General features: G+C 32.7%; 1 protein-coding gene across 1 annotated transcript in view; it reads right to left on the reverse strand.

Annotated features, from left to right (window-relative positions):
- The window catches only part of TECRL (trans-2,3-enoyl-CoA reductase like), a 101,463-nt gene that overhangs the window by 19,910 nt on the left and 60,822 nt on the right, over nucleotides 1-20,731 (reverse strand). Inside the window, exons 4-7 of the mRNA XM_039248939.1 lie at nucleotides 17,981-18,084; nucleotides 8,247-8,362; nucleotides 2,822-2,927; nucleotides 1,215-1,287 (exon numbers count right to left, since the gene is read on the reverse strand). Coding sequence (XP_039104870.1) covers nucleotides 1,215-1,287; nucleotides 2,822-2,927; nucleotides 8,247-8,362; nucleotides 17,981-18,084 — 399 coding nt within the window. The remainder of the gene's footprint in view (nucleotides 1-1,214; nucleotides 1,288-2,821; nucleotides 2,928-8,246; nucleotides 8,363-17,980; nucleotides 18,085-20,731) is intronic.

Genomic DNA, 20,731 nt, shown 5'->3' on the forward strand with positions numbered 1-20,731 from the left:
AAAATCAGACTTTCAAGATCTCATTTTCCTAATCTGTAATAGGGAGTATTAACACTTACATCATAATGTTTCTTAATAGCAATTTTACAATTCTTGACAAACATTTGGTTTTCAATAAATACTTCAAATATGTTAACAACAATCAACCTCTATTTTGTATAAGATATGTGAATGTAGTATTTCTCAGAGGCTTCTCTTCTAACATATTATGGAGCAAAAATATCTATCTGTTAATGCTCTAAAGTTAATAGGTATATATTCTGATAAAGCATTTTTAAGTATCAGAGTTATATGAGGTTAGGAAATTTCTCCCTTCAATATTCATAGTCGTTAGTATTTAGAAGAATTAAAGTTTTGAACATTGCAATGATTGACTCAGCAAGCTCAGCTAGATGTCTTGATCTTAACAAAGATTCTGTGTTGGTCCTTCAAGTGTATATTAAGGCAGTTTTACTGATTTTGTAAAATCTAAAATAAAGCTTGAATACTCTATTCATTTCTATTTATTTCAAACTTTAAAAACACCAGAAATAGACCACAGAAAATAATTATCAATTAAATTTGAAGCCTCAACCCTTTCGCACTAGAGCCTTATGTGTGCCTTGTGGGCTGCAGTAAAAGCTGAGGAGAGAAAAGTCCACAGCAAAAAAAAGAAATGGGATTCTTTGTTTGGTACAGCTATTTTCCTCCAAGTTTAGGAGCTAAGAATTTAGGGTTGGTCCATTGTGCTTTCCACCAAATTGCTTCATCTGAGTCAATAGCCAGGATATTTAATAAAGTTATAAATAGAAAATAGTAAGAAACAAATTGTTTACATTTTTCTTACTGAATTATATTTAGTATTTTAATTACATATTTATTATTTATTTTTAAAATCCAGACAGTTGATTTCATGTGATTGTGTGATGATACGGAATTTTTCTTTTTAATCTTCACCCTTTCATTTTTATTATCTGTCTCTGGAGATCTACAACCAACTCATATTTTTGCTAGCATCCCTATGGAAAGAAAATGAATCAATGCCAGTCAACTTGGTCTTTTAAGTATACATAAAAATTTAATGGAGTATTATATAGAAGTAACTTAAATTGACAGGTTTTCATTATTTGCTTATGTTTTAAGTGTACCATGTTTCATCATTTCTGTGTAGTTAAGAAGAGAGTCTTAATGTTGGCAACTTAGTATGGATTTAATTAGAAAGAAGTCATACATACATGGTGGTGTATACTGTGGATGATTAATATAGTAGGCAATCCAAGAAGTAAATCCCCAATAAAAGGCACAGCCCTATAAATAAAACATAATAAAAGTTAGGGAATATATATAAAATCTATCACACCATTTGAAATTATCCCATATACTTATATGCAACACAGCAGCTTTTTTAATATGAAAAATGGTATAAATGTTCTAAGCTAGATAAATGAAATGCTTCCTCACACAATAAAATAGTATTTTACATGTACCTATTTGATATCACTAAGGAAATGCATTACTTTGCTCAGCCCTTATTAATATAAATGGGTATTTAGGATATAAGGCAAATGTAACAATATATTTTAGGAATATCTTTCAAGAGTGGTTTTTGTCTATCAAGTAATAAATATGAATGAAAGGGGGCGCCTGGGTGGCTTAGTCGGTTAAGCGTCCGACTTTCGCTTAGGTCATGATCTCGAGGTTCGTGGGTTAGAGCCCCACGTAGGGCTCTGTGCTGACTGCCAGCTCAGAGCCTGGAGCCTGTTTCAGTCTGTGACTCCCTCTCTCTCTCACCCTCCCCTGCTCACGCTGTCTCTCTCTCTCTCTCCTAGAAATAAATAAAACATTAAAAAATTTTAAAAAATAAAAAATAAAAATAAATATGAATGAAAGCATAAAATAAGAATGTATTAAATAAAATACATTAATATTCATTTTCCATCAGTAAATGAATAAAAGAATGAGTTATTTAATCATTAGTAAAACAGGTCTTGATAGAATATAAAGGGAAATGCCCTAGTTTTACAAGTCCTAGGCTACAATACTGATCCTGTACTGATATGATAAGTCTTAATGTCTTTTACCAGAAGAGAAGCTAGTCTAAATGATTTTTGAGGTTTCTGAGAGTGTTAGAATTAATTGGTTTAATACAATGACAACAATAAAATGGCTTGTTGAAAGTTCTACAAAACCGGTATTTGCCAAAAAAAAAAAAAAAAAAAAAAACCCAGGACATTTTAAATAAGGAACTATTTCCTACTGAAAGTCAATTTTAAATTAGTCAATTGGAAATAGAGTTGGAAAATTGAATTGCACTGTGTTATATCATGTACATTTCCACTTTAATATTTCATAAAACTTCCCACTTTCTTGACAAGTCTTTGATGGGATGGTTATTAACTCTTGCACTCACCATTTTTGGAAGAGCAAAGACACTGTCATCTAACTGACAACTGTCATCAATACAGAATGTAGTTTCATCATTTTAATCACACACACATGTATTTGAAGGAGGATTTGTATACGACATCCCTCCTCTTCAAGTGCCACTTAAAGAGTCTGAAATGCTACATATTTCCAAAATTGAATGTGACTGAGCATATGTGGCCTGTAATGAAATGACGTGGCAAATCTTCTCTGTAGGGTTATTGGTTGAGGCCAGCTCCAATAAAATAGGTCACGGAGGAAGTGACATCTCAGGAACAGCTGTTTAAGATGTGCTGATACACTTGAACGGAAAAATCTTAGCATAAGATAAATAAACATGATTGTATTCCTTGATGGATGACCCAATACATAAAATTTCTCAATAGTAATTAAAATGACAAAACATACCAATCCCCACCTTTATCAAATTTCTCAAAGGTGTATGTCCTGCAGAAACTTTATGGACAAATAAGGTTTCCAAAAGATATCGGATATAGTGTATACAATGACAGAAGCAAGCCACACTAGAAAGAAGATAAAAGATGAACATTAAATTCCCTTCGAAAGGTCTGGCTTGCCTTATGTATAAGACATTTTATTATTTATTTTTATTTACTTTGCAGCAATACTTATAAGGAAACATTCCTAATAATCAAACACTAATGTTTATTTCAATATTTTTATGCTACAAATTTTCTAAATTTATTCCACAATAAAAGTTCTGTTACAACACTCTCTGTAAGTTGACTTCTGATGACACTCAAAGTATTTTATAATACCGGTCATAAGCTATATGCTCACACCCACTCCAGGAATACACAAAATTATAGATGTACTCATCAAAATGCCTCAAGAATGAAGCAGAAAATGTACACTTTTGTTTTGGTTTAATGTAGTTGACATACAATGTTACATTAATTTCAGGTGTACAATATGGTGATTTAACAAATTTATACATTAAGCTATGCTCACCACAAGTATAGCTGTCATCTATCGTCATACAATGCTATTACACTATCATTGACTATATTCTTTATGCTGGGCCTTTTACTCTTGTGACATGTCTATTCCATAACTGGAAGCCTATGTCTCCCTCTCCACTTAACCCATTTTGTCCCTCCCTTTTCTCCCCTCCCCTCTGCCACTTGCTACAACCTGGATAGAACTAGAGGCTATTATGCTAAGTGAAATAAGTCATGAGGAAAAAAAAAAACTATCACATGATTTCACTCACGTGGAATCTTAAAAAAACTAAAACAAAACTAAAACAAAACAAACAAGTAAATAAACACAGAAAACAGAATGGGAGCTATAAATACACAGACCAAACGAATGGGTATCAGAGGGGAAATTTTACAAGTTTTAAAAATATCCAAAACCTACTTAGAATTCATTTGATTTCTTATAATATTCAGAATAACTTTTTCATTGTTTGGTTGCCCTTTAGCAAGAACCATATTGAAAAAGTCTGAACTTCTTTTTTTATGGAGTCAGGGCAGCTTTTTGGTTTTGTTTAGTTGGTTTTATGTTTGGTTTTTATCTACCTAACAAATTGTAATATCTTGCTTATCTCTTTGCGCATTTGTTTTGTTGCTGCTGTTCTATTTATAGAATAAGAGTTCTATATGGCTCTCTCACCATTTATAAAACTATTACTTTAAAGGTAAATGTCAGATGTGATTTACAGAAATAATATTCTTGCTTATGCTTAAAGTATATTTCCTTTAAAATCTGTACTGCGTTGGTTAAAATTATAAATTTCAAAAACTGTGGCTTCTCTTTGAGATAATCAATATGGATCAATAATTGCATAATTAAGCCAATAATATGTGAACATCAAAATCAACATGTCATTTACTCTATGTAAAATCGAACATTGAATCTACACTGGGAGGAGATTTTTGTTTATTTAAACAAAATGAATTAATGATTTCTGGTTAATAGTCACAGTGGCTTTAGGGAAGACAAACAAACACAAACCAAACTGGCTAAATCCTCAGGGAATTTGTTATTATTCATTAATTCATAAAAAAGTGTAAGTGTGCACCCATCAGGAGAGAGTCATGTTCTATGTGTGTATATCTATGAAAATAGACAAACTCTGTGAGAAATGAGAGAACGAAATGTGGATATCTGGGGCAGAGCTTTCTAGACAATGAGAGAAACAAAAGCAAAGGTTCTGATTTAGGCATTTGATTTAGGAAGATGCCTTGCAAGTTTAAAGGACTGATGAGGGAATCAGCATCTCTCCTACCTTGTTGGTTCTTTATGGGTATTTATATAAATACTTGAGTGATATAATTTTCCATTTTGTAAGAAAGCATAAAGTGAGGTTATGCTCGGCTATGTAGTAGATCACTAAATAAGAAATTTTAGTTCAAGCTACGGTCAAATTAGTTCACTTATTTTTCTGATGTTATACCAGCATAGCACATACAGCTGTATCTTACTATTTGGATATATGTCACTTTGCACATTATTGGTAACCCACTTACTATGCTTGATTTTTTTTCCCCAAAATATTCTTTCTATTTAATTATGGGTGAATCCCCTTCAAACATCAACTCTTTCTCTGAGTAGTGCTAAATTCATTGTACATCCATAAATAGGCTTGGGTCCAATTCTTTTTTTCCTGTTATAACATTCAAAATTATCTTATCCTTTATCACATAAGTTCCAAGATGCAGGGACTCGAAAGAAAACACAGTCTCAATTTTTATAGAGCTATGCTAGGTTTCTGTTGTGGAAGAAGATGAAGGCAATTTTGCTAATAATGGATTTTGAATTGCAGAAGGCACATGGAAGGATTCATGTAATCAGACAGAACTCAGAGCAACCCAGAATACTGTGGAGTTTATGGAGATGGAATATGAGAGAACAGGGATGGCACAAAAGTATGGGGCTAATGATGTGGGGAGCCTCAAGAGGGATATAAGTGTCCAAGTAGATGTAACTTCTTGCATCAAAGGCTGATAGTCAACCTGTGTATGCTGTGTGTAGGAAAGGTTCCTAGGACTGCTTTTCCAACTCTGATGATGCCATTAGAAGCACTCAGGGAGGTGTGGTCTCAGACTCAGTGCAGGCAGTTCACTTGATCCTTATGATGGGAGAGACCTTGACACTTATGAAGACGTATCCTCTGATTGAATAAAGAACATCTGGTTACACCAAGCTGTGGACCACTTTTACACTTCCTGATGGTGATGGAGATACTTTGTCTGGTGTGCAGAAGTGTCGAAGAGGTGCAAAGAATTTTGTGGTAGTTGAGTCACTTACAGATCTGAGCCAAGCAGAAAAGTACTTTTGACTCAGTGATATGACTCAAAGCAATTTTGGAGAATTCACATTAGAGTATATGGCAACTAGGTATGCCATTTGAAATTTGATTTTCTTACCCTTGAGAAATGGTAATCTCCTATCCTAAGATTGAGTTGCCTTAAGAGCCTTGTGATTATTTATATATTTTATTGTATAGATCTCTGCTAGATCCTTAAATTTCAAAAGTAGTTTGTGTGTTTTTGTGTACCGGCCCTGTAATGATTTCATACCAATTTAAATTATTTGCTATTATGGAACAATGTGATACAAACCTTTATCACCAGGATGTAATAAAACATGCTGTGTGTATGTTTAAGATGGTAGCCAACTGTCAGTCAATTCCCTTAGAATGACACTAGGATAAAAATTGCTCTTTTTTTTCACACTCTGCTATATATCTAGTACATGTTATATGTTGATCTAAAAAAATGAGTACAATTACATTGTCTTTATGAACTCTCCACTCCAGACTTTATAAACAAATCAGTCAGTCCTTTACTTCCTCCACTAAAGAGAAAGAAAAAGGGTAATGTCTAATTAATAGGCCCTAAACTTGCCTATCATCCCTGAGAGCCAATTTCCCTTTGCCTCTTTGTGTTTCTGCCACAGTTTTTTTTTTGTTTGTTTTTGTTTTTGTTTTGCTCCTACAAAGACCAAATTTCTTTGTACCATGAATAATTGCCACACAAAGATTCTTCAGATTTGCTAGTTAAAATCTGACTCATCCCTCCAGAAAACAAAGAAAATAGTTCAGATGCCACTTTCTTAGAAGAGCCATCTCAGAACTCCTATCCAAGTCAGGTTCTTCTCTTTTATAATCTAAAGGTCCCCAATGTAAAATAAATATGTTTGTAATTGGTTCACCCATCTAATCATTCAAAACATTTTTACTGAGTATTTCCTGTAAACCAGGTAATGTTAAGCAGTATAAACTGGACATCAAAGGAGACCCATCATAGAACTTTATAGAGGGAAAGATACAAACATGATTATGTGAACATATAATCTTAAAGTAATAAATTGCATAAAGGAAGAACATGTCAATAGCATGTTTGTCATGCAAAGAATGGGAATGGCTACCCTGAGTAAGAAATACTGAACCTCTATTTGAAGTTTAAATGAGAAAGAAGAAAGATGTAATCGGGATGAAGGAAGAGGGACAGAAAGTGTAAATGCCTTTGTGTGAAAGGGAACATGGTAAGTATCAGAACAGGAAAGATCAGTGTGGTTGTGGCACAGAAATTAAGGGTAACAGAAAGCTTGGTTTGAGATGAGAAAGTCAGGAGTCAAGTCATTCTCTATCTTTTAGTATTCCTATGACCCAAATTTTGCATCTTTCTTAAAAAAGTTTATTTATTTATTTTGAGAAGGAGAGAGAGCACATGAGAGTTGGGGAGGAGCAGAGAGAGAGGGAGAGAGAGAATCTCAAGCAGGTTCCACACAGTCAAAGTCCCAGGTGGATGGAGCTTGATCTTAACAAACTGTGAAATCATGACCTCAGCTGAAATCAAGAGTCAGATGCTCAAATGACCGAGCCACCCAGGCTCCCCTGAATTTAGGCTTTCCTTAAATTTTGTTTCTTAATTCACTTAGAGTTTAGTGATTAAATCAAGCTCTTTTTTATTTTCTTAACAAATTGCTAACACTACATCTCAGTGTAGCATCTTAAATAATTATTCTTTTTCTTTAAGAATAGAGAAAACAGAGAGAGTGACAGAGAAAAGACAGAGAGAGAAAGATTATTTTCACAGTATGCTATGTATTCTGCTTTGCTAACTGCCCTCATCTTTTTTTGTATTTTATATTTCTTTTTTAGTTTAAAGTAGAATTTAATTTTGGATTTTGACCAACTAAAGGTAACTTATAAAACTTTTATTGGGAGAGTGCCTGTCAGTTAAGTGTCTGGCTCAGTCAGTTAAGTGTCCGACTTTGGCTCGGGTCATGATCTCATGGTCCATGAGTTTGAGCCCTATGTCAGGCTCTGTGCTGACACCTCAGAGCCTGGAGCCTGTTTTGGATTCTGTGTCTCCCTCTTTCTCTGCCTCTCCCCCACTCTGTCTCTCTCTCAAAATAACAAACAAACAGAAAAAAATCAAAACCTTTTTTCCTGTTTATATGTCATTGTTTCTTTCTTATAAATGTTGCCCATATTTTTAGAGAAGTATATATTTTATTTTATTTTATTTTATTTTATTTTATTTTATTTTATTTTTTTATTTAGTATTATATCTTGAGCCCTATATATGACCTCTCAGCTTTATAATTTTAAACTTTTTGTGATATTTCTAAATTTCCAGATTTCTTTTACTGTTATCATTATGAACTTATATTACCTCAATTTTAAGATATACTTAATAGTTCCTTGTATATAAATTTGCAAGTTGGTATATATACATTATTTAAAGTTACTTAAAATATATTTCTTTAACTGTAATCCACTTTGAGTTTATAAACATCTTTAACAATAATATCTGTGTAATAGTTTATCTCCTCCTTAACCTATAGATACAATATGTATTACTTACTGTACCACTGGGTGGCGCAATCTTCTAGCGCTCTCTTTCATGTCATATATGTATGGGATCCTCAAATAAAAGAGGAGATATATCAGCAAGGGTCCTGTGTATTCAGCCAAAAATATCTGAAAGTAAGAAGGTGGTATAAAAAAAAATTATATAATGTTATTAAGATGTACATGTAAACATAATAAACATGTCCACAGGCAGCCTACTGAATGAACTGGTAAATTGGACAGGTAGCATTATCTATTATTTAAAATGAATTAGACTGTGTGTTAACAAAATTAACAAGTCAAGACTTATGGAAAGAACAATTATAAATGGCGAATTTAAAATAAAAACATTCGGGGTGCCTGGGTGTCTCAGTAGGTTAAGCGTCTGACTTTGGCTCAGGTCATGATCTCATGGTTCGTGGGTTTGAGCCCCGTGTCGGGGTCTGTGCTATCAGCCAGCCGGGAGCCTGTTTGAGATTCTGTGTCTCCCTCTCTCTCTGACCCTCCTCTGCTCACGCTGTCTCTCTCTCAGAAATAAATAAAATAAACATAAAAAATAAAATGTTTAAAATAAAACCATTCAATTTAATGTAATGATTTCTTCACAAATGATTTTTTATTTAATTAACCAAACTATTATAAACCTATTTCTTTGTGTTTCCTCAACCCCATACACATTCCATCTTCTATGTGAAATGTCCTGTCACTGAATGGAATTGGCTACAGTAAGTCTTTTTTTTTTTTTTTTAATCTTTATATGGCTGTGTCATCTCAAATTCAACTGATTTGACACTGATTCAAATAGAAATAATTTAGTTATCTCTTTTGGAAATTTTAGGCCTTAATTCTAATGAGTCTTAGTAGGTAGTTAAAAGGATTGCCTTCTGAATTCTGAAGCTGAAAGTCAACCATATACGTGGAGAGAGATACCTGAGCTATAGAGAAATAATCATAAGACTTGGAAAGATAATTGGAAACAAGTCTGTTTGATTGCATAAAGGTTCACTGGCTGACTGGTTTTCTGAATGTTTTCTAAATCTTCTAACTGTCCATTATTTGTTGTTTTTTTTTTATGTTAAAACCAGGTTAAAGTCACTCTGGAATTTCAGACAGAAAAAGGAAAATATTTTACCTCTGAGTGTTCAAAGAGAAAAGATACAAACATGACAATGATAAACTCAACTACCATTCTGCTTTGCTTTGTCTTTGCCAATTTTCATTGTTTTCTAAGAAAGAAAGCTTAAAGCTTCACATTTTACTCAAATATGCAGGTGTGCACATTGATTAGAAATTATGTTCTTGTGTAAGAATTTTATATAACTTCATCTTTAGAATATATGATATATTCATATATATAGAATTATATATGTATATATGTATGTGTATAAATATTATAAAATAAAATAAAAAACAAGAAAATAAATTAAGACATTTTGATGATATGACAATATTGACCCTGCATGGCAGTCTCATCTTTCTACCAGTTACTTTAATGAATACTAGTTCTTTCTTTAAACAGGTTAAAATAAAATATTCCCAGATAAATCTTCTTATTAAAGCTTTCAGTCATAGTGTCATCTAACTGACAATAGGGTGGTAGCATGTAGTACAAATGTATTTTGTGCATTTTAATATATACATATATATATCACATGTGTGTGATTATGTGGTATGACATGTAAAATATATATATAGTTAAAATATTTACTTTTTCTGGTATAGAACTGAAAAAGTATAGAGATGATCTGATAATTTTCTGAAAATTATCCAATGCATCCATAAGGAAAAAAAAGCAATCTTTATGGCTAATATTACTTAGTGTAGAAAAATAATTTTCAGAAACTCCAAACAACATCTATATTACAAATATTTTTGGATTAACATGTCAAAACTCATTATAGACTTATGTTCTTAACTATTAAACATACTAATTCCCTCTTATGGCATCTTTGAGTCTAAAAGCTTAATGTTTATAATTTCCAAAATGTACCTAAATAATCTAAAAAGTCCAAAGTAAAAGATTTAATCTACAAAGAATATTTTAGATAGACATTTCTATAGTATCATTTTGAAGTTGACCAAATGTTTATCAAGTGAATATTAATATATGTAGTTATGTTTAGGTATATTTTTTTCACTTAATGGTATTTATCATCTCATTAGTCAAGAAAAACTTTTATATGAAGGTAAACATGCAACATCTGACGTATTCAGTGTCGAACACACTTTTTACTGATAGACTATATTAATTTATGACATACAACATGCTTGATTATTTAGATGTAAAGAAAAAAATGTTTACCACTTTTGAATGTCTGATAAAAGAGTCTGTTTAATACTCCAGAATAATTAGAGTAATTGTTTTATTACAATAAAAAGCTTAAAATATTTATTTCAATGCCATCTGATCTAGTCAGGTCAATTTTGGGCAAGTCCTCTAGTAATATGTCAGTAATGAAAAATGTTATGAACAATAGTTAAACTTGATCATATGTCACTCTTTATTAAGTTAATAAAAATACTATCACAAATATGAAGTTTCTTCGAATCAGGAAATTAAACTACGGCTTTATCTCCATCATACCCTAAATATAACTCAGGAGAATCTGCTAGCTTACAGTAATATGTTCTAGGAGGCCCAATATTTTATCACAAATATTGTTCATCTGAAACATGGGGGTTAAAAGAGTACCAAAGTATGAAGGCTGTACCCTGACCTGAAAGCACTAGAGAATGATAAGAATAACTTTTGGACAAAGCATTTTCAAAGAAAATCTATTTGGATGAAAGTAATAAAAAAAGGAAGAGAGATGTTTTATTAAACCTAGACAGTAATCAAAAATAGTTTTAGAATAAATAAAAACAAGAGCCAGATAGAGAAATATTAATAAGACACACTTCTGAAAAAGAAATTTTTCTTCTCCTACTAAACAAGAACAAGTTCAAAACCAAAGCCAAACACACAAACACACCACTTACAAGCCTTAGCAAATCAAATGAATTTACAGACTAGGAAGTCCATTATAAACCAAAATTCAGTGGAAATTATATATTCAAAATAAGCAGATATACTTTCTTTTTACTTTGAAGACACACACACACACGCACACACTACTTTTAAATTCCAACTTATTTCCAATATCTTTTTCATGCTTTTGCTTTATAGAATGTTCACTGTATTGAACTAATGTATGGCTCAAAATGTAAAATTCAGTGATACTAGGCAAGCTAGGTAATTGAGTTTTGGGGGGGAACTTCCATGGAATATTCAACTTGGGATATGTCTGAATTGAAAAAGGAAGAAGACAATAAGCTGTTTTATAAATATAAATTGAAACACACAGCTGCAATTGTTGCAGATTGATTAGAATCTTTGTGCTTAGACTATATTTAATGCATTTCATTTCTAAAAAAAAACTTTTTAGTCCTATTATTATTAGCTTCATTTCTTTTTTAAAATTGCAATTGACAGTTGAAAACAAAATAAATTGCACATTTCATAGCTGTTGAAAATTACTGACAAAATAAAGTAATGCTAACCTTAATCTTCTAATGACGAGAGAGTTATTGAAATTATGAGAACATTTCCCAATAGCAATATCACTTTTTACTGAATGAGAAATATTGAAGCTAATATAATAAAGAAGTTTTTCTCTTAATTTAACTATTATATGAATAATACATAATAGAGAATTTTATTCTAGGATATTCAAATAAACCATTGTAATGAGATCAACAAGAAAAATTGATCAAAATGTTTTTCAGGATTCAAAGAGCTCCTGAGTCATTGAAGAATTAGGTCAAGATATTTTAAACAGGACTCTAGAATTGTGATTGAATCTAGGATATGAAGTCTTTTTTTTTTTAATGTTTATTTTTTTGAGAGACAGAGAGAGAGACAGTGTAAGTGGTGGAGGGGCAGAGAGAGGGGGACACAGAATCTGAAGCAGGCTCCAGGCTCTGAGCTGTCACCCTCCCCATGGGGGGCTTGAACTCATGAACCGTGAGATCATGACCTGAGCTGAAGTCAGCCATTTAACTGACTGAAACATTCAGGCACCTCTAAGATATGAAGTCTAATAGCACCCCGAGGAGAAGACTAAATCTTTTGAGGGTGCCTGAGAATGGAAATACAAAATTGTTGGTTGGCATCTTTCAAAGACAGAGAGAGAGCCTTATAAAACTCAAGGTTGAGACCTAGAAGAGTTACACCCTTGAAGCAATGATGAAGCGGAAGTAGATCTGTCTTTACAGGTACTAGAGCTCAACCTGAGATCATTTCAATCATCAATTGGACTAAGATGACTTGGACCAAATAATGTCATTAATATTTCTGCAGCATGATAAATCAGTTTAAAAAGAGGATAACATCACTCTAGGCCTCAAGTTATCTTTACAAGATTTCCATACACATTTTTCTGTACTAGGTCAGAAATGTAAGGGTGTGACAGGAGTAAAGATACTGTAATCAAATCCAAGGAAACAGCAGATATTTGAAACATATAAACTGAAGATCCACTAAATAGATTTATCAGACACATACATTTAAAAAATGATCTTCAAGGGGCGTCTGGGTGGCTTAGTCGGTTAAGCGTCCGATTTTTGCTTAGGTCATGATCTCGTGGTTCGTGGGTTTGAGCCCCGCGTCGGGCTCTGTGCTGACTGCCAGCTCAGAGCCTGGAGCCTGTTTCAGAGTCTGTGACTCCCTCTCTCTCTGACCCTCCACTGCTCACGCTGTCTCCCTCTCTCTCTCTCTCTCCTAGAAATAAATAAAATTTTTTAAAAAATGATCTTCAATAGCCAAATTATGTAAAGAGCCTACATGTCCATCAACTGACATATGGATAAAGAAGATGTGGTTTATATATACAATGGAATACTACTTGGCAATGAGTAAGAATGAAATCTGGCCATTTGAAGCAACATGGATGGAACTGGAGGGTGTTACGCTAAGTGAAATAAGTCAGTCAGAGAAAGACAGATCTCATATGTTTTCACTCATATGTGGATCATGAAAAACTTAGGGCACCTGGGTGGCTCAGCAGGTTAAGCATCTGGCTTCGGCTCAGGTCACGATCTCACGGTTGGTGGGTTCGAGCTCCGCGTTGGGCTCTGTGCTGACAGCTAGCTCAGAGTCTGGAGCCTGTTTCAGATTCTGTACCCCCCTCTCTCTCTGACCCTCCCCTGCTCACACTTTCTCTCTCTCTCCTCTCTCTCTCTCTGAAATAAATGAAACATTAAAAATTAAAAAAAAAAAGAAAAAACTTAACAGAAAAGCATGGGAGAAAGAAAGGGGATAAAGGTTACAGACAGGGAGGGAGGCAAACCATAAGAGACTCTTAAATACTGAGGACAAACTGAGAGTTTATAGGGGGCGGGGGAGAAGAGAAAGCGGGTGATGGGCATTGAGGAGGGCACTTGCTGTGATAAGCCCTGGGTGTTGTATAGAAACCAATTTGACAATAAATTATATTTAAAAATAAAAATAAATTAAAAATGATCTTTTATATGTTCAAAGAAATAAAAACCAAGGTTAAGAATTTCAGCAGATAGTTGAAATGTCTGAAAAAAAAATGGAAATGGAAATGTATCCCAAGAGAATATAAAGAGAATAATGGAAAAACAACTGTTAATGGGATTATGATAATTTTCAAATTAAATATTTATAGAAAACAGAAGACTCAGATAACACTCTAAACCCAAAGTAGGATAAATAGAACCAGAATCATAACTGTGTGCATCATTGTCCAACAGCGATAATCAAACAGAAGACAAATTTCATATGAGCCAGAGAAAAGACACATTAACTTAAAAGAGTGCAGTGAACTTTTAAAAACATGGGACTCAAATGTCAAAATAATGAAATTTTGTGAAGTGAAGACAAATATAACTGTCAATATGGAATTATTTTTCCCATAAAAATATTTTCCAAAAAGAAAAGTTAAATGAATATATTTTAAATGAATATGACAGAACTAGAATAAAGCAGTGAAAATATTCTTCGGGAAGAATGATAATGATCACAGATATAAGAACAGCATTAGAAGGGCTAAGTAAATTACAGTGAAAATGATAAATCTAAATAAATATTGGCCATATAAAATTATAGCAGTTGGGGTGCCTGGGTGGCTCAGTCGATTAAGTGTCTGACTTTGGCTAAAGTCATGATCTCATGGTTTGTGAGTTCAAGCCCCACGTAGGGCTCTGTGCTGACAGCTCAGAGCCTGGAGCTTACTTCAGATTCTGTATCTCCCTCTCTCTCTGCCCCTTCCCTGCTTGCACTCTGTCTCTCTCTCTCTCAAAAATAAATAAACATTAAAAATTTTTAAAAATATATAATAGTGGATTTTTACTTAAAATTTACCTAGAAAATTAAAATATACCACAACAATAGAAGATGAGTCATAAAGAGGTCAAATATCATAAAGTCATTCAATAATCTATGAAGAATCTTCACACCAGTAAACCCAAAATCAACAATTTATATTAGTGTTCAATATTTTAAAGATGTACATTATAATCCTTTGGGTAACCAGTAGAGTTAGTAAAAAAGAAGATATAACTAAAATAATAGAAATTCTAATAGACAATAAAGTATGACAATTCCAAATGAGAAAGGAAAATAAAGATTATAGAACACATGAGGCAAATTGAAAGAAAATATTAAGTTTGGTGATAAAATTAAATATCCTTTACAATGAAAATAGACTATGATTAAAATGTAAAACATTAAACTATTAAACCATTAAAATAAAACATAGAAGAAAGCTCCTAGACCTAGGGTAAGACAAAGAGTTCTTACATATGACAGCAAAGACCCGATCTTTAAATCATTGACAACTTAAACTGCATTAAAATTGAAAACTTTTTGCAAAGAAAAGAAAAACACACATCTCATTAAAGGAACGAAAAGACAAACTAAAAGCTGTACAAAATATTTGCAAAACACTTATCAGACAAAGGACTTTATCTAGAATATAAAAGATATTTTTGTATGTGCTAGATAAATAAAAACATATGTTTATACACATACCTACACAAAAATAGATAATAGCTTTATTTGTAATGGCAAAATATTGAAAGCACCCAAATGCCTATCACTGGGTGAATGGATAAACAAACTGCTACATTCATACAACCACATACTACTCCCAATATAAAGAACTGAGTATCGATAGATACAACAGATAGGGTGGATCCCAAAGGCAATATACTTAAAGAAAATTAAACATCAGTCTAACAAAAGAACTTGTTTAATTCTTTTATAGCATTTGCCACATGACAAAAATATATAAATAAAAAACAGGTCGGTGGTTACCTCAGGGTAGAGAAAAGAGTGTGTAAATATAGAGGAATGATATGAGAGAGTTTCTTTGTGACAATGGAACGATTCTGTATCTGATTGTGGTTTTAGATACTCGAATCTTTGCAAGAGATAAATTGCACAGAACTATAGGCATACACACGAGTGAACATAAAAATGGTGAAAAGTGAATTGGATATTTAGTTAATAGCATCTATATAATGAGGATTATATTAACCCTTTATCCTAAGTCTTTCATTAAGTTCAATGAGGCAAGTGTTTTCTTAATAATCTGTGACAGCACACTCTTACTTGATTAAAAATATTGTTAAAATCTTAATTTTGACCTTGATAAAGAGATTGTTTCTAAAAAAACAAAAACAAAAAACAAAAACAAAAAAACCCAATCTTGTGATAATGTCTTTATTATAGAAGCACATTTTAATGTTTTATAAATGTATTAGAATGTTAGCTGCAGTAAAATATAGCTTTGATTATATAATTTAGTTGATATAAAGTGGGTGTGATTGCAATGTAATGTGTATATTTTTAGCATTTAATAGGACTGACTCATTTGGAGCAAAAGATTATGTGAACCATAGGTTTGATTTAAAAATATTCATCCTATTTCCAGAGTTCTCTTTGTCACCTAAATGACTTTCCTCTCAAATAAGCTATAATTTTCTAGTACAATTGTCCTAGAGTTCCACCTTAGCACTTTTCTCTGCTCAGTGCTTATCCAAATGATGCAGCTGGAATTTTTAATGAACTCACCATTAATGCCACTCGTCCTGACACAACCTCTGTAGACAAAATTTCCTTTTCATCATAAACGTGGACAAAAGCTATGAATATTTTAACCTTTGAAAATCAGAATCTGCTTGTCTAAAATCTACTTTAGTAAAGGTCTGTTGATAACACATTTGAGTATTCAACTCTTTGCTTACATAATGGATGCATTAATAGGTTCTTTTATAAACATTACACTTCACAAGGATTCAGAATTCTCTAAACTCAGTGTTTTTGTACAACAAATTAGTATTCAAAAGCTGAACCAACAAACTTTGAAAAACTAAAGCAACTATTTAACTAATAACATTAAAATATAAATAAGAATCTAAATATAGGGAGATAATGCGATAATGCATATTAAAGGAGAGATTGTTAGAAAAGTCAAAGATGTGACAATATTTTAAGTAATAAATGCAAACTTGAATTTCTCCATTTGAGAATTAAATAATAATGAATTAATTGTCCTGTATTTGGAATAATTTTAAAAATTGAATGCTTAAGTCTAAAGGGAAAGCTTAAAGCACTGCCTATGATAATGCTGATTGTTAATGATGGCAAAAAGGAACGCTATCAATACAGAAAATATCAAAAATGCAATCACATCACAAATATGGAATAAAATTTAATCAGAAAAATTTTTTAATTCTAAACAATAATTGAATAAAATAATTGAATTGAAAAATAGAATGGTTGTACTATTATTTGTATATGAGTATCAGAATTATCTATCAAATTAACTCTTTACTGCCTCTGTTACTAAATATTACTTAGTATTTCCTAAGTGGAAATTGCTACTGAAGCTATTCCATCGGTCTATTCCACTACTCAAGAATAGTTCAATGCTTGTGAACTAGTGCTAAAGTATTTTCTCTGTTTCTTAGCCCTACATGTCTTTAAAATTTTTTTAACACTTTATTTTATTTTTTGAGAGACAAAGTGTGAGCAGAGGAGGGGCAGAGAAAGAGGGATACACAGAATCTGAAGCAGGCTCCAGGCTCTGAGCTGTCAGCATAGAGCCCGCTGTGGGGCTCAGACTGACAAATGCAAGATCATGATCTGAGCTGAAGTCGGACACTCAACCCATTGAGTCACCCAGGTGCTCCAGTCCTACGTGTCTTTTAATGTATTCTTCATTCTTATAATGCCACTGGATTCAGCTGCCACCACTTGGAAAGCTGCTCCTTCAAGGAGAACCAAAAGTATGCCACAATCTCCTAACTCAAAGATGCCTCATTAGTTCATTCTGATTTTCCAAAATCTCTTCCCCTTGCCTTAGAACATTTTGCTATTGAATATTCTATCTCCTCTCTTTCCAATGTCAAAAGTCCTCATATTCCCAAGTTCCTAGAGGAAAGAGCTAAAGAAACACCATTTAAATAACACAGCATAGAGGAAGCAGAAATAGGGCCATCAGTCATAGGATAGATAGACATTTAAAAGAAGAATTTATCCTTCTACCAATTGAGCATTTCCATTGCTCTAATTCTTGTGTAAAATTTTGGTCACTAATCCTAGTAAGCATGGAAAACTTAAAATGCCATTCACATAGTATTTCATTTCATTATGAATTTATTTGATAACAACTGTCCTTCTGACAAATTATTCTCATCAAAATGTGGGACATGTATATTGCATTTTAAACTGATACTTACTGTAATCCAACTGACCTGTTGACCTAGGTCTGTAAAATAGAGAGTGACAATGGAAGAAGCTGCAATGCTTTGAATGGTTATGTAGTCCTTCAAAAAGGGTCCACCTTAAATAATAAGGAAATATTAATTTACTACAATTTCAAGGCATAGTGATTTTTTAAAAAGCAATTTTTAATGTGAAACCAGTAAAAGCTAAAGATAAATTATACATAGAAATTTCAATATGAGGACTTAAAGTAAAATGTAAACAAACCTATCAATAATATCACCATTTTTCACATGTATGGTGGTTTCCTATCCTCTACCCAAACAAAGCTCAGACCACCACAAGCTACTATCTTGGTGTGTTGTGAGAAAATGTAATATTAGATAATATCATAATCAAATATAATACAAGGCATTCTTACAGTATAATTTAGGGTATCAGTGGACATAGATGTCATCTGTTCTCCAAATGGTTTTTTATATGATAAATTAAAGTGAATAAATGTTAGTGGTCATTGCAAAGCACAAATGGAGTGACATGATGTATATTTTAGAAGATCTCTATGGATGCTGTGTGGAAACTGGGAGGAAGATAAGCAAGATTACTTGGGAGGACTTCACACTCATTAAGCTGGGGAGTTTTTGGATTAAGATGGCACTGATAGAAATGTTGAAAATGCATCAATTTCAGGTATGTTTTGAACACAGAGAAGGGTTCAACTTGAGAGGAGAATATATCAGTGAAATAAAGACAGCTATTAGATTTTTGGCTTGAGTACTTAGGTGCATTATAATTTCATTAACTGGTAGGAAGACAACTGGGGAAGGAGCAGGATTGGAGGGTGGGGGAATTAAGATTTAAGTTAGGACATGTTAACTGTGTGATATTTATTAGACATTCAAGTAGGAGCTGTCAAATAGGCGGTTGGGTAAGTATTTCTGTAGATATTTGAAAGTCATTAACATTTAAAGCCATGCTGCTTGATGAGATTATTTATGTATTCAGTTTGAAAAAAGAATGGAAACAGAGACAGGTTTCTAGCACTCCAGGCTTTCAAAGTAATAAAAGAAACATACAGCAAAGATTGCTGAGGAGTTTCTCATGAAATAAGAACATAAACATAACTGGTGTCTTATAAGACATGTAAAGGAAATATGCCCTTGTTAATAAACAGTAGATAAATCTGGCATGTGTGTACTGAAAGATATGTCACAAAGATACTCTTTTTAGCATTATTTATAATTGCAAAACAATTGTAAAGACTTAAATGTTCATAAATGAGATAATGGTAAATATAATATATTTTATTCAAAGATATACCATACAGAAAAAAAAGTGGACTGAAGCTGATGAATCTCACAAGTATAATGTTATTATTAATGCCATTGTTGTTGTTTTGTTTATATTATTCTTTATGCTAATTTGTGATTTATATTATCCTCAATTATGAAAAAGTGTTATTCTATTCTCTATTTTTGCAAGACATATTGAATGTTAACTTATGACTATTTTAGATGATTTTCAGAATCCAATACATTAATTTATAATTACAGGTATATTAAAGTAAGATAAGATATACAATTGTTATATATTTATTTTGAAGATTGTATTTGATAAATCCAATATGAATATGACAGGCTGTCATTCCCTTGATTAGGTTATGCTATGTGGCTTCATAAGAGAAATTATTTAAGTGAGTCTGTTAATTGTGTATTATTTAAATCTGCATGAGTAGATAAGGGGGAGGAATTCAGCTTCAAAGTACTGGCATATGAGGAATAAAGTACTAGAAGGATTTCTGGGAGGAAGATGGAGAAGGCCCATGGCAAGGAATGCAAGTAGTCACTAGGAATTGAAATGGCCTATAGGATGTGACAACTAGCAAGGAAATAGGAACTTCTGTCATATAACCACAAAAATACATGAATTCTTCAAACAACAAGAATGAAGATGAAAATAGAATTTTCTAAATGTCTTGAGATGAGAATTCAGCTCGACCAACCCATTGATTTCAGCTTTGTGATATTCTGAGCAGAAAAGCCAGCCATACTGTATCTTCAAACTAACAAATGAGTGTTATTTTAAGCTAGTTTGTTGTAATTTGTTACACAGCAGTAGGAAGTTAATGCAACATAGATCTAGGTAAAGACTGATATAAAATGGTTAATAACATCTTGACAATCATGTATGAGAACAGGAAATGGTAGTAAGGACAAAAAAATATGATATCTTTGTAACACCAAAAAAATGATGAAAACATCTTTCCAACGTAGACCTATATATTGACACCTTTGACAAGGAGATTCATTTCTACTCCTGTATCACTTGATGACTTCAAGGAACTGAGCATTGGCATCTTTCTATTATTTTTAATTTTTATTGTCATATTTTTAAAATGTCCCATCAATGTGATATTTGAATAGAAGGACTAGAGAAAATCCAGGAATAACATTAATAATACCATTCAGACTCAGTAATCCAGGAACTTTGCCCCTGGCCTTCTATGTATATGTATGTTTTCCTTGTTTTTATTTAAAAACTGTTTTAATGTTTTTTATTTGTTTCTGAAAGAGAGAGAGAAAGAGAGACAGAGAGACAGAGAAAGAGAGAGCATGAGCAGGGGAGGGTCAGACAGAGAGGGAGACACAGAATCTGAAACAGGCTCCAGACTCTGAGCTGGCTGTCAGCACAGAGCCCTACATAGGGCTCGAACCCACTAACCGCGAGATCAAGCCAAAGTCAGATGTTTCATCGACTGAGCCACC

The sequence above is a fragment of the Hyaena hyaena genome, unplaced genomic scaffold (assembly GCF_003009895.1).
Source record: "Hyaena hyaena isolate Hyena2069 unplaced genomic scaffold, ASM300989v1 scaffold_324, whole genome shotgun sequence".
Classification (NCBI taxonomy): Eukaryota; Metazoa; Chordata; class Mammalia; order Carnivora; family Hyaenidae; genus Hyaena; species Hyaena hyaena.